We start from the raw sequence: 15,173 nt of genomic DNA, 5'->3' as shown, positions 1-15,173 counted from the left end.
TCTCCCCTCTGCTCCAGAGCCTGTGTGGCCCTGAGCCAGTGCCCGTCCTGCGGGGCCTCACACAGAAGGGTCCGGCCACAGGGAGCCTCCAGGCCTCTCCAAGGGCCTGCTGTCTGGGATCCTGGTGGCCTCTGGCTCCTGTTAGACAGTGTGACCTTCTCTTCTTCCAAGAGGGACAAGGACTGGGACCTCTTCACTGAAAGTATCTCTCGAGTGCCTGCTGCAGCCACATGTCACCCCAAGTCCCCACACGGATCTATGGGGTGTGACTGCCCCCATCTTAGAGGAGGAAACCAAAGCTCAAGGACCGGAGGATCCAGGGCCAAACCCAATCTAAACCACGCCCCTGCCCGCCACGCCCCCAGGACCTTCATGCCCCCTCTCTCCTACCTGCCGCCTCTGACCGGGACCCCTCCAGACCAAGGGCTGCTCAGGCTGGTTCAGATGCTGGTCCAGAGGCCGGCCCAGGACAGGCCCTTGTGGGGCCCAAAGAGTACTGGGTGACCAGCGTCTGTGGCTTTCCTGGCAGAAGCCTGCTGGCCCTGGGGTCTGAGAAGAGGCCAACATGAACGACAACCCCCACCTCTGGGAGTTCCATTTTATTAGAAAAATGGCTGAGAAAGTTTCACTAACCAAGCAGTCACCACCACCTGTTTAGTCCTAAAAAACAAAATATCCTAAGACCTAATCCAGGGGGTGTCATCTAAGAGGTGTGGAGGTGAGAGGGCATCTGGGCTGAGAAGTGGAGGAGGGGGACAAGGTGGCTTCCCAGCGAGGGGGAGGGACCCATCTTCTAAAAGGCCTCCCAGCCCTCACATGCATTCCGGCCGGTAGTGCAGAACAGGGAGCCGGGATTCACACACTCCTCCACCCAAATGGCCTGCTGGGAGGCACCCTAGAAACCCGGGCCAGAGCTTGGAGTATCAGCCATTCCTACAGCCACCCCCACCCTGCCTCACGTTAATATTACAACAATTCTTCACACCGCAGCTGAAATAGTGCGAAAAATGGGGCTGCTGTAATTGTTGTTAGATTGTGTGTCAGCCTGATAAGATGTAACAAATATTTTCCTCCCCACCAGGGTCTGTTTCCCTCTTGGTAATGGATGGAGAAACTTCTCATAGTCGGCGAGGGATCGGTCGTAAAAACTTCTCCTGAAAGATTAATGTAATAATCACAGGCTTTGCTGGAAAAAAACAGGAGGGAAATTAAAATAACCCACCCTTCCTACCTGTCCAGAACCATCTCCCCCACCTCAGAGCGCAGACGAGCACGGAGGGCCGTCTCTCTGGGTACCACCCAGGCCAGAACACCTGAGGAGCAGGAACGGGGGCCGTGACCACATGCCCATCCTCACCAGGACTGCTCTGCACGTCAGGGCCCTGCGCTGCTGGGAAGAACCCTGCCCAACCTGCGCTGGAGGAGAAGGTATGACTCTCCTCACACCAACCCTGCTGGCCTCACCTGCCCGGCACAGAGGTCAGGTCTTGAAGGCCCCTCCAAAAACCCAGCACCTTGCGGAAGGTGGGCCAGCCACAGGGTTAGGAGCACAGACTCCAACCACCCGATTCATCCTTACTAGCTGGGAAGTGACTCGACCGGCACCGATCCCATCGGGCTACTGGGAGAATGTGGATGGAAACGTGCAGCATCACACAGGCCCAAGCACACGAGTGCTCGCTGCATCACTCTCCTTTTGTTCCAATGTGGCTTAAGTCGGAAGGCCAGACACACAGGCACAGCCTCAGCCTCAGAGGAGATGGGTGGCCAGGGCAGGCCACCGCACTCAGCCTAGCCTCGGGAAGTGTCCCTTATCCCTCCCTGTGCCTGGTTCCCTCACACACACCCCCAAGACCCTGCTGGGCTCTCCCTCAGGGGCCAGGACCACAGAAAAAGACCCATTCTGGCAGCAGGGACTTGCTGGGGCCTCCACAGGGGCAGATGGACCCCCACTCTCAGCCCTCCTGCCTGGTCTCCTGCACATGCTCAGATGACGGTCACTAACGGGAAAAGAGCTGTGCTTGCCCCAAAGGACCTCACGGCCGACTGGGATGAAGGCAGCAGCCAGATCGAGCTGCCCACCCGGCTGCCCCCCACCCCGCACGTAACAGCAGGGAGCCCTGCCCAAGACGCACTGCTTCCGCACCTGGGCCCTGCCACCAGCGGCACAGGGCTGCAGAGTGCTGCGCTCATCCTCCCGGGTGAGAATGTGCAGTGCGGTGTCCGCCGGGTGCTCCACTTCCCACTCCCCGGGGACGGATGGAGAGGGGCCGTCCCAGTGCTCTGGGGGCACGGCAGGGGGACGGAGACAACGGAAAGGGCTCCCCATGGTCAAAGCTGGCACAACCTGAGCAACAAAATAATGTCGTGTTGGGTTATAACCCATGAGTCCACCCTGATGTAAACGACTGAATGAATACAGTCAGCACCAAAGAACACTCTCCGGGCCAGAATCCCAGTCTATGCAGGCAGTCAGCCCTCAAGGAGGTGGGGCAGATGCCCCATACCCCAGTGAGGGCTGTGCTGACACCGCCCAAAGAGGACAGTGAGGAAAAGGGGACAGAGAACCCGACAGCATGACCTCAGCCGGGGGACCAAGGTCAACAGCACAGCAACGAGTCCGGTGGCGGAGTCCCCCCGGGACAGGACATGACAGAAACGGCCCTTCACCTCTGTGCTCTTTCCCCCAGTGACCCCGGCCCCAGTTTAATGACAAGAAAAGATCAAACAAGCCCCACTGAGACACATTCGACGGAGCACCTGGCCAGCACCCCTCAAAACCGTCAGGATTGTCAAAGACAAGGAACGTCTGAGCAGCTGTCACAGCAAGGAAACCACAGAAGTGACGACTGAATGTGAGAAGTGGGCCCCAAATGGATCCGGGGACAGAGAGAGGAGAGCGAGTCACGAAGGACACTGAGGAAGTGTGCACAAAGCACAAGGACGCGGGTGGGGGCGTCACACGGGAGACGCGCCACGGCTGTGAGAGGTGAACAGCGAGGGACCCCTGTACCATCTTCCCCACAATTCTGTACAACTCCGGCTGTTCTGAAACACAAAGTTTATTTATTTATTTTTTAATTAAAAGAGACAGGTGTCATCAAAATAACCTAACAGATTTATTAGAAACACACCAGGTGAGACAGCGTTCCTTCAAAGCAGCCACGAGAAGAATGGTAATAATTTAAACAGAAGCCTTTCCACGCTGACCTGACAACACTGCCACCCGTCTGAGTAGGGCCAGAGCCCAGCCCGGGGGCGAGACTGCTGCCGCAGGCCGGACGGGGGCTGGGCCCCCAGAGTCTCCTCGAGGAGGGCCTCGTCGTCACTTCATGTACTTATCCTGCTGGTCGGCCAGGACTTTGGCTGAGGACTTGGCATCGTAGAAGAGCTCGCTGATCTCCTCCACGTGCTCCTTCTCGATGCCGTCCTTCCCACTGATCCTGGCCAGCAGGTTGGCCGGGGTCAGCAGCTGCACTGAATACCTGGAGCGGACGGGCAGGCATGAGGCGGGGCCGCAGATGAGTGCCCTCCCCAAACCAGCAGGAGCACTGACAGTGGGGCTGTGTGTCCCCCGCTGCAGACACAGCAGGCAAGGACAGAGTTGTCACTGCTCAGAGATTGGCAGTCGTGACCCCATCAGAGAGGGGCCAGAAGTCACCAACATGGTGTGAGCGCCACCCCCAATCTGTCACCCTCTGGAAGTCCTCTGGCAGGAGGCACTCCACTACTACTGGAAAGGGAGCGCAAACCTGGATGTCTACAGTGGCGGACAGTGACGCCAGGGTCCAGATCAGGACACAGGACCTGGCAGAGAAATGAACACACAGCCCCCTGGAAAGCACACGCCCCATCCAAAGGCACGGAAGCCCAGGAGTTTCTGAAGGCACCTTCCGCCAACCAAACAGCCACCAATTCTGCTTTAGATCTCAGCACTGAGGAGCTGCCTCGCAGGAAAACAGGGACGGGCTGAGCTCTGTGAAGTCGTCATGTCCTGCGGAGTCAGGACGCCAAGAAGGGCCGCTGGTGAGCAGTCAGGGAAGTGCCGTCTCTATCCCTGCTCCTCTCTGACCCTGGCCTGGGCGTGGGCGGCCTGCCCTGCACCCGGCCTCTGGTTCTATCCACCAGAGGGGGCATCTGCTACCGGACAAGGGGACGCAGCCTGTTGCTCAGCTTTCTCGACACCACCTGCAGACATTCTGCATTTGCCCCGAGAAAAGACCCAGCACCCAGTATGAGCGGACAAGGCCCGGTGCCCCGGGACGGTGCCAGACGCGAGTCCGCGCATAGCCAGCTCACCTCAGAGTCGTCTTGGTCCCGATCTCCCCCAGGTGGCTCAACGCCTCCTCGCTGATGTTGATCCCCTCTGTCTGGGCTCGGATTTTAATGATCTTTTGAAGGAGAAAAAATGATCAAGCGACTGACCTCAAGTGTCCCTGTCCTGCCTCCTAAAAGCACAGAGGCCCAAACCTGGGCTGGCGGGGCAGAGCCGACCCTGACGGGAACTGCCAGCCTCGCACACCTCCAGGGTGGTGTCACTCGCCTTCGACAGGAATGGCTTCGTGCAGCTTTAGAAGGCAGCTGGTCCCCCCTGAGGCATGCTTCCAGGGTGGCACAGCTCCTGCCCCCCAGCCCTGCCTGTGCAATTCCCCCCAAAACCTGTCTGGGCTCCCTCGGGGGTGCTAACCTTCCTCTCCAGTGTGGGCACCACCACCTATAAGCACTCAGGCAATAAGACATTTTTTATTTGCTTGATAAATACGATGGTTAAATAAATCAAAAAAGTTACTTTCAAAGATTTATCAGCCCTCATAGCATCACTGGAGGTATCTAATCTGCCAGGAAGAGGCCGATGCTTGCTGCGGCTTGAAGACCTTCGTGAAGCTGGAGGGAAGCAGGCTGGCGCGGGGACACCGACACGAGTGGCACCGGGACCCTGCAGGCGCAGCGGCGCTGAGTGATAAGGGGCCGCGGGACAGTGATGCTGTGTGTTGTGGAGCTGAGATAACTCGAGGACTTCAAGCCGCACATAATACAGGAATTTTTCACTTTGGCAGCTTCGTAAACAAGATATCAAGAAGCCTTGTTTAAATTAAAGCTATAAAAACACACCCAGGATAGAGACACCGGAGTGGGAAAGACTGAGCCCCTCGCCACAGCCTCACCAGGGAAGAGGGACCGGGGGTTAGGAGATGGACACTTCCAGCGGGCGTCCAGCTCTCAGGTGGAGACCCCGAGGGCAGGAGCCGCAGAGGCAGGGAGGCTGGCGTCTGGGGACCGTGGTTAAAGGGCTCAGCGTGGCGGCTGCTGTGAACGAGAAGGGCCCGCCCACAGGAACCAAGTCCTGCAGATGCGAGCAGGCCAGGGCCAAGGTGCAGGGCCAGCGTGCGCCAGGGGAGGTGGCCCTCCGCTGCAGGCAGCCAGCGCCGCCAGGGCCGAGGGCCAGGTGCTGGCAGGGAGGTCTTTCATTTTGTCAGGAGAGACTCAGAACTCTGGTTTTTAATGAAATGTCCCGATTGCAAAATGTTTCAACTTGTTTAAATATTTCACAAACGGCACACTGGCCACATCACACTTATCTGGTCAGCCAGGGGATGCCAGGTGTGATCTCTGTCCAAAGAACCTCAGCTGGTGTGTGAGGGGCCCACCGTCTGGGGTCCACAGAGAAGTGGAGCCCAGCAGAGAAGTTTCTGCATAGACGGTGAGGAGAGCAGTGGGGCCGAGGCTCCAGCCACGACAGCCGGAGCTAGCAGTTCTGTGTCCCTGATACAAAGGGCTTCTTGCTGACAGCCAAGAGAAACGCCCCCTGGGGGACGCAAACACACGGCGCTGGAGCCTGGCTCAGGGGAGACCTTCACCCCGGGCCTCCCTCAGGGAGCCGTGGGGAGCGGGAGGCTCGGCCTCAGGCGTGGGGCACGCTGCTCTCGCTCTCCCCACAGCAGGCCAGAGCAATCCCAAGAGCTCCTGTTTCAGACTGCTCGGACACGGACAGTCTCATAAATTAGATCTTTAATCATTTAATAACCTGCTGGGATAGTTTACGAGTATGCCTGTGCTGATGGCACAGCACACAAGTTACATTTGCCTTGTTTTTCAAAAACCTAGCCCGGGCTCCAGGAGAAATGCCGAGGTCGTCCCCTGCACTGCACGAACAAAGCCATATGCGTCCTGGCACTTGGTCTGCCCTCTGCTAACCCGAGAGAAGGCCTGAGAAGACGCCCTCCTGGCCGAGCCTCCAGGCCCGGGGGCACAGCCACATCAGGGGGCTGCCCGCGCACTCTGGTCGGACAGAGGCAGCAGAGGGGCACTGGCTCCGCGCGGGGCCCCAGCTCTGCGGCTTACTGAGAGCTGCTGCAAGGACCCCCGAGCTGTCTGAACAGCAGGAGCAGCAGCCGCCGGGGGAGGGATGGCAGCCCCATCCCTCCCCGAGTCCTCGCCACACCTCTTATCAGTCCTCACGGCAGAGGAGGGAGCACACCTTCCAGTGAACAAGGGCTGAGGCGCCCAGAGGGCGCCCACCTGCCCCGCTCACTCAGCAAGGAAGCTCGGCGGGGCTTGGGGTGCGGAAAGGACCAGTTCTCCTCTGCTCTTGCTCCTGCCCCAAGTCGATGAATGCCCTGACTCCAGCCGAGCACTCATCCACCAGCCAGGACCCACTATCTGGAGACAAGGCCCAGCCACTGCCCCGTCCCCTAAGTAAGGCACCAGCTGCCGCCGTGCACCGTCAGTGCTTCGGGGCTCCACACTGGTTATGGACAGGAACCTCTGGCTCCATGAGTTACCACATTGTTCCTGGGTGCTGGTCAATGAGAAATGCCAGCAGCGCCAGCCAGACGGGCCACGGGCAAGCAACGGGGCTGCTGGGGAGTACCCACGAGAGCTCTAAAAGGAGAGGCTCACCGACCCACTGCCACTGGGGATCCGCCCCTAGCTGAGGTATTTCTGGCAGGTAGGAGGCTGGTGGCAAAGCGACTAAGAACACAGGCTCCAGAATCAGACACCTGGATTCCAGTCATCATTCCTGCCACTGGCAAGCTTTAAGAACGTGGGCAAATCAATCAGCCTAAGTCTCAGTGTCCTCTTTAAGAGCAACAGTGACGACAGTTGTCCCCACCCCACGGTGGCTGGGGATCAAACAGCTGTGGATGAGGTCCCACAAAGAGTGCCTGTGCTCTGGCAAGGAGAGGGTCTGGCAGAGCCCGCCAACACGTCAGTGCACGTCCACTCCACGTCCGCTGCCTTGGCCACACGCTGACCACACAGTGAGAGATGTACACCGTCTGGGGCGGGGGTGGGCAGAGCAGATGGCTGGGCTCTGCAGGGCACAGCCTGGCTTTTTGTCCTGGACTTGCTGCCACTCAGGGACTCAGCCATCAAAGAGGAAAACGACTGCCCGGAAGCACCAGAAAGGGCTGGGGATGCTACGGTGCTGAGGCGTTGCTAGCAGGGCAGTGTTCCAGCGCCAGGTCAAGCAAGAGGCAATTCCGCAGGGGAGCTGGGGCTGTGCCCCTTGGGACAAGGCCAGTCTCACACACCCGTCATCTCCCGCTCCCAAGCTCATGTGGACGAGCACACGCGGTGTCAGGCCTGAGCTAGATGCTTCTGCGTGTGCCTCCTTCATGCCTCTGACTGTCAGGTTAGTTTTATGGCCTCCGTTCCATTGCCCCGAAGCTTGCGGCCCTGCCCCACTACCACCTCTATGGCCTCGGCAGCAGCCCCAGGCGGAGCCCCCAAAGCCCCGGGAAGACCTGCGGCTGGCAGTGCTGCTACAGTGGATGGGCTCAGCTGAGACTCCAGGTTCTGAACCTGCCCGAGCCGACCTGCCATGGGTCCTGAGCGCCTGGCTTCACCCACTAGGCAGAAAGGCCGCGGCTGGGGCCTGGGCTGGAGGCTGTCACTAGGTGATATATTACTGCCTACTTCCTAGAGCTGGTGGCCTCCCTAATGGCTGTCATCAAGTCGATTCTCTCACTGTCCCTTTCTTAAGTTTATCAAAAGGGACAGAGTAAAAGAGAAACAGGACCACAGGCAGTTGAGGTTTTGTGACACTAAGGCATCGTTCAGGTGGGGGCCGAGGCTCCGGAGCGCTGAGACCTGCCATGGCAGCATCTGGGTGCTGGGGTGGTGCAGGAGCCCAGGCCAGCCTGCAGATGCCTCGTTGTGCAGCACTGGGGGCGTGGGGAGCAAGCAGCGGGGGCACTCACCTGCTTCATCTCCTGCGGAGTGTACAGCATGGTCCGGATGATCATCACTCTGTCCAGAAGGTCGAGGGGGATGCCGTGGGGAGACGTGATGTCCTCCGTGCCCCTGCAAGGCCGGAAGGACCGCGTCACTCAGGCCCCTGAGACGGGAAACCGGACACCGGAAACGCGGCCGAGGCACTCAAAGTGACAAGCCAGCCAGTTCTCGTCGTGAGAGTCAGAAGCAGCACCACAGGGCAGACTAACTCAGATGGCATCGAAAACAACTTCAGTATTTTGGCAAGTATCAACACCACAGGAGATTTGGGGAGGAGGGAAAGAAAAGCCACCTAAAATCATATTAAAATATTAATAATGGTGTTTGCCAAATTTACATAAATTACACTAAGCACGTAGGTGTTTTTTGCCTTTGTCCATATTGCTTCAGTCTTAAAAACCCATCAAGTCCTTTACTTAACGCAAGCTGTTAGGCATTTAGGTCGTTTCCAATTGCTGCTAACGATGCTTTGATGAACAGTTTTATGCACAAGCCATGAACGTTTTCTCAGCAACGCCTGCAGGGCTTGACACAGCCTTGAGTATCTCCTCAGATCGATGTCCTACTTCACGCGGCTACACCAGGGGTCGGCCCCCACCGCGCTGCAGCCGGCACGGGGTATTCTAATTCTTAGAGTGTGCTGCGTTAATGGTTTAGAAAAAGAAGGTAACACATTCTCTGATCTTGCATTTCCTTGATTACTAATGAACCATTTGAATGTTTTCCCTTATATTCATTAGTTATTTTTTCTTTTTGGGAACTGTCCCCTCATGTCCTTTGCCTGTTTTTCTCCTGAATCCTCAGCCAAGTCAGAGGAAGAGCAGCCTGGGAGCAGAGCCCTGCCAACCTGCCAGGCTGTGCAGCGCCAGCCGCCTGATAGGGCATGTGCCGGGCAGACCGGTGGCACCCGGACGGGGCTTCAGCCGTGTCCTGAAGCCCAGGGGGCGGGCCCGGGGACTCTTGCTCTGCCTTTGGGAGCCACAGCAGCAGACCCCTGGCAGCACCAATTCTGGCCTCCCCAAGCTGACCAGACTGCACTCTGTGGTCAGCAAAGAACAAGGGCAGGTCATTTGGATTTAACCATTAATATCAGAATACTTGGTTTTAAATATAAGCAAACATTCCAGAAACATAACTTCAGTTAAAAAAAAACTGTCGAAATTCTATCCAGTCAGTTGAAATATAAATGTGTATTTATTACTGCAGGAATAAAATGTCCTGACACATGCTGTAATAGGATGCACCTTGAAAACACGCTAAGTGAAAGAAGCCAGTCACTGTATGATTCCACGCATAGGAAACATGCAGAAAAGGCAGATTCACAAAGGCAGAAGAGATCAGAGGTTACCAGAGCTGGGGGAAGGGAAAATGGGAGCAGAGGTTTTGTTTGGGGGATGGAAAAGTTCTGGAGATGGGTGGTGCTGATGACTGCACAAGACTGTGAATATAACAAATTAATGCCCCTGAATTGTATACTTAAACACAATTCTAAAAAGAAGAAAATGGGGGAAGGGTACAGCTCAATTTATAGAGTGCCTGCTTAGCATGCATGAGGTCCTGGGTTCAATCTCCAGTATCTCCATTAAAAAAACAAAAAGAAAAATAAGTAAATAAACCTAATTACCTCCCCCCACAAACAACAATAAACCAATCCCCCCCCAAAAAATAAAACTAGAGTTAAAAAAAAAGAATAAAATGCTACATTATTAACTAATATTAAAAAATAATTAAGACCTTTCCAAATAAACAGTGACATAGATAAATACAAATATTAAGATAGCTTTAGAAAAAAATCTTTTCCACCAACAAATATTTCTAAAAATAATAAAAAGGAAGAATTATAAAGGTGGGATTCTGTCGTGATTCAGTCTCAGCCCTGGTACACCTGCAACCTTCACATCACAAATGCAATCTTTAAAGACCACATTCACTTTTTAGTTACTTAATTCCTGGTTAGGCTATGGATTTCCTTCTTTTTTTTTTTTTTAAGTCCTATTTGGGAATTCTCTCAGGAATTCTTGGGAAATCTTTGAAAGATCTCAGTTTGTATCTTAAAATAACCCAAGTTTTGTATCACTCATGATAAATCACCTTCAATTCAGACATAATAACAAATATTAAAAGTCTAAAGAAAAAAGATTAGAGAAAAAACTTCAAAAGAACAGAATATATAAGAATGAATTAAAAATGTTCTTACAGTTTTCAGTCCATAAAACTAGAAATTAAGATGAAAAAAGTCTGCCTAAAGACTGCTAAGCTTTTTTCAGGAATTGAAGACATACTAGAAATTTGTCAGGTACAAAGTTTTCTTTCAGACGACATATTAGTGAAAAATGGCTTCCGGAACTCCATTCTGTTAGGCACAAAAGGACCGGTGACATTGCTAAGTGGGCCAGGGGACAGGCGCTGCCGTTCACTCGTGTTCCTGTGAGGGGCAGTGACACCAGGGGGCGTCCTCAGCCCAGAGCAGTCACTGTTTTTGACAAGGTGGCCATAACAGCCACATTAAACTTAAAACTGCTAGTAGTAATTACACGTTGGCTAACAGTGCGATTAACTCTTGTACCTGGAAGTCCATTTCTGCCTTTGGCCTCAGCCTTGTATTGACTGCACCACTATGCCATCTGACAATTACTAGAACTGTCATCGGTGTGCCTCTTCCAGAGGTAGTTCTGGGTTGTGAGGCCACAAGCCCAATTCTCCTTGGACTCCAATACGGGGTATCTGCAGGCACCGTAGCTGTGCTTCCAGAAATTTATCCTGTAGACGTATCTACACACGTGCAACGTGGTTGGCTCTCCTGTGAATACTTTCCTCGTACTGTGACTCAGAGTTCCTCCAGTGTGACATGCTGATGTTTTGGAGCAAGCTGTTTTTTGTAGCGGACTGTCCTGTCCTGTGTGTCACAGGATGCTCTGCAGCATCCCTGGCCTCTACACACTAGACGCCAGCAGCGCCCCACACATGTGACAAGTAAAACGTCCCGGCTGAGAATCAGTGTCTGACCGATTCTTTACGTAACCCTTTCACTGCAGGGACAGATGATACAAAGTTCTTCCACTGACAGGAAGTCAGTAAAGACCTTCCCTCTGGGTGAGGGAAAGGGTAGCTCCCGTAAGTCCAGGGAACCCTGGCTTGGTGGACACAGAAGAGCGCTAAGAAGAAAGCCATTTGATTTTCGGATGAAGGTGCCAAGACAATTCAGTGAAGAAAGAACAGTATTTTCAACAAATGGGCCAGGGACATGCAAAAGAATGAAGCAGGACAGACCTCTTCCTTACACCACACACAAAAATCAACTCCAAATGATCATGCACTTAATTAAGTGCTGAAACCATAAAACTCTTAGAAGCAATCACATATGTGAATCTTTGTGACCTTAGATGAGGTAATGGTTTCTTAGATATGAGGCCAAAAACACAAGTAACGAGAAAAAAAACAAAGTTTGGACTATTTCAAAAGTTAAAGCTTGTGTGTCAAAAGACACTGTCAAGAAACTGAAAAGACAATCTATAGAATGGGAGAAAATATTTGCAAGTCACATTATCTGGTAATGGTCTCATATCCAAAGCACGTAAGGAGCTCTTACAACTCAGTAAAAAGACAGACAACCTGAGTGAAAAACAGACCAAGATCGTAACACGATTCTCCCAAGAAGATACACAAGTGGCCAAAGAGCACGTGAAATAAAAAGCCCAGCATCATTACCCAACGGGGAGATGCGAATCAAAACTACAACGAACACCACGTCACACCCACCGGATGCTTACAGTAAAAAAGACAGCAACAAGCAACGTCGAGGAGGGGAGAAACTGGAACCCTCACGCACTGCCAGGGAGCACGTGCGGCTGCCGTGCAAGACAGCCCGACAGTTCCTGCAAAAGTCAGATGCAACTCCATTCTTAGAGAAAACTCACGTCTCCAGAAAACCTCACACACAAGTGTTCACAGCATCATTACTCACGACAGCCAGGAAGTAGCAGCCCGACCCACTGCCCAGCACCTGATGGGCAGTTCCGAGTGCTGTGCGACAGTCCGCGCTCTGGAATGCCACTCAGCCTCAGAAAGCACACAAGCACTGACGCGTGCCACGACGTGGACAACCCTGGAAACACTGTGTTCGGTGAAAGAAGCCAGGCACTAAAGACCAAAGATCGTGTGGTCCCATTCACGCGAAACGTCCGAAAAAACAAGTGCATGGACCGAAAGTAAGACTCCTGTTGCTGGGCTGTGTGGAGAGGTGCTAGGGAGACTGGGCGGGGCAGGGAGGGGGAGGCAGGGTAACTAGTGACGGGGAGAGGACTTCTGAAGGGGCGACAAAAATCTCCTGAAACAGATTAAGGTGTGATTGCACAAGTTGGTGAATATACTAAAAACCTCTGAATTTTACGCTGTAGGTGATGAACTGTATTTTATGTGAATTCTATCTCCACAAAGCTGGGTTTTTTTTAAAGCACTACTTAGGGTGTCTTCTCCCGCAGAGTCGCACCTGAGACCACACTGCTCCTTAAGTCCTGACGCTCTGGTCCCAACAAAGCGACTTGCGGACAGAAACCCCCTGCAAAGAAAGACGCCTCAATCCCGAGGGCCTGCTCTCCACAGACGACACCTCCCTGGTGTTCGGAGCTGGGTCAGGGCCAGCTCCGCTTTAGTAGCTGAGGACCCAGGCGAAAGGAAAAGACTTCTCTAGGTGGCAGAGGGAGAAGCCAGGGCAGCTCCACCTCCTCCAGGGCCCCTAGGGGGACCCCCTGCCCTTTCACAGCCACTTGTCATGTCACAGCCCATAAGCAGCACAGGAGAGCCAGTCGGCAGGGCTAGCAGCCAGGTGGCCCCAGGCATGTGGCCCACACAGGTCCCCTCCCCTCCCAGGTGAGTCTGGAGATAACGTCCATTGGCAGGGTTGTCAGGGTCCTGGGAATACAAGATGACCCCCGCGGAGAGCTCTGCACGGCTTCTGGTGCAGACAGAGCCTCCAGTAACCGAGTTTCCACCCCCGCTTCCTTTCGGGCTGGAGGTCAGACGTGGGTCTGAGCGGCACTAAAGCTCAGCAACTCCCTCCTGGGGTGGGCAGCAGACCGCACACTGCCAAACCTGCGCAGGGATTCCAGAAATGCCATCATTCTCATCTACACCAGATTCAGTGCTCAGGATTCAAACCCCAGCCTTGCTTCTGAGCTATGGGGCCCTGGCCAAGTTCCATGTCCGAACAAAGAGAAGGAGGCCCTTCCTCATTAAGCTGAGATGGGCGCGGCAGCATGCCTGGTGTGCGGGGAGAAGCCTTCAGTACCTGCTGGTGTCGCTGTTACCACTGCTACTGTGACAGCAGTGTCCTCACCACCATGATGAGTTCCCCACGAGGCCCTGGCACCAAAGCCCTCCTCTAGAGCATCCGTCCCCATCTGGGTTACCTCAACGCCCCTGAAAAGAGACCCACAGTCTGAGCATCTTCCCTGCCCGTGGGCAGCTGCAGTCTGGCAGCAACAAACTGCCACCTCCAACAGCCCTGCATCACATCCATCTGGACGGGCTGAGACCAATCCTCCCAGGTCCCACGCAGCAGGTTATGAGACAAAGCCACGTTCCCATGCCCTTTTTCCCTAGATGGAATGAGGCTAAGAGAAGGACTCTGATCCTAAGAGATCTTGGTTCTGCCACAAGCTGCCTGGCTCTGTGGGCCTCACTCTGCTGGGCTGGGTTACCCACCAAGGGGAAGGGGTGTCTACTGGCAGAGCTCCCCGGCAGGGGGCGCCATCTGTCCAGGCTGAGGATGGCCGACCAAAGCAAAGTCCAGCAAGCCTGGAGGGTCTGTACGGCAGGGGCGCCAGGCTCAGCAGGCACGTGTCCGGTCTCTAGACGCTGCCCAGGTAGCTGGGCTCCTCTCACTGGTGGCCGGCCAGGACCTGGTCCAAACTGCCTTCCCTTGAAGACTGCAGAAAACATCTTGACCATGACAAGCGGTGGTCTTATCAAGACAGCATCACTGAAGGGATTCAAAGAGGGACTACGAGGTGCTGCCACACAAAGCTGAATTACATGCCCAAGTCCTCGTCCTGAGCGAGAGCGATCACCTCAGTGCAGGTCGTGCCCCAGAAAGACATCACCTCTGCCACTCCAACCAAGTGAGCAAGTCACACCCCACCGGAACCCCAGACGTCCCAGGGAGGCCCTCACATGCAGGAACAGGGTGGCTGCCACGTTGGTGACCACAGTAGAATGAAGTCAAGCCACTGAGTTTTTCCCTCGAAATGAACACGACGGCCCTGCACCCCCATCCCGACTCACGACATTAGACAAAGTGATTCCGGGGGAACCAAGGAGCCCAGAAGGAAGACGGAAAGGCCCCATGGTACCTGATGACACAGTTGCCTCGGTTGGACGCAAAGATGACGATGGGAGCGATGGAGGACTCCAGGGCCCGGTGCAGGTACGTGAAGCACTCGATGTCCAGCATGTGGACCTCGTCAACAAAGAGCACTCCAGGGACCAGCTCAGCCACGCCCTGGTCGATGTACTTGTTCACCACCTTGTTAATCTCCCCTCGGAGTTTGTCTAGGAGTCAGCAAGCACAGACAGGCAGGGTCAGTACCAGTACCAGGTCGGGGAGACCAGCACCCTTCTCTTCTCCCCCTACCCCGGATTTCAGTCCAAGAGCAAGTCTGGGGCCAGGCCTGACTGCTGGCTGTGGGCCCCAGGCATCTACAGCCCCGCTCCAGGCTTCAGGCAGGGTCAGTACCAGGTCGGGGAGACCGGCACCCTTCTCTTCTCCCCGCACCCCGGATTTCTGTCTAAGAGCAAGTCTGGGCCAGGCCTGACTGCTGGCTGTGTGCCCTGGGTGTCTATGGCCCCCTCCCCCTAGGCTTCAGCTTCATCCCCTGGAGTAGGGATGATCTTGCCTAAAAGTCACAACATGAGCAGGGCCCCCAAAGATGTGTCTC

At 54.8% G+C, this 15,173-nt stretch overlaps 1 protein-coding gene across 3 annotated transcripts in view; it reads right to left on the bottom strand.

Annotated features, from left to right (window-relative positions):
• Positions 1–3,044: 3,044 nt before the first annotated feature.
• The window catches only part of RUVBL1 (RuvB like AAA ATPase 1), a 34,498-nt gene continuing 22,369 nt past the window's right edge, over positions 3,045–15,173 (bottom strand). For all 3 annotated transcript variants that reach the window (XM_072941991.1, XM_072941992.1, XM_072941994.1), the window contains exons 8-11: positions 14,589–14,787; positions 8,205–8,307; positions 4,300–4,391; positions 3,045–3,485 (exon numbers count right to left, since the gene is read on the bottom strand). In XM_072941991.1, coding sequence (XP_072798092.1) covers positions 3,326–3,485; positions 4,300–4,391; positions 8,205–8,307; positions 14,589–14,787 — 554 coding nt within the window. In that variant the 3' untranslated portion in view covers positions 3,045–3,325. The remainder of the gene's footprint in view (positions 3,486–4,299; positions 4,392–8,204; positions 8,308–14,588; positions 14,788–15,173) is intronic.

This window comes from Vicugna pacos, chromosome 17, assembly GCF_048564905.1.
Source record: "Vicugna pacos chromosome 17, VicPac4, whole genome shotgun sequence".
In the NCBI taxonomy this organism is placed as follows: Eukaryota; Metazoa; Chordata; class Mammalia; order Artiodactyla; family Camelidae; genus Vicugna; species Vicugna pacos.
This window is presented reverse-complemented; position numbering and strand designations above follow the sequence as displayed.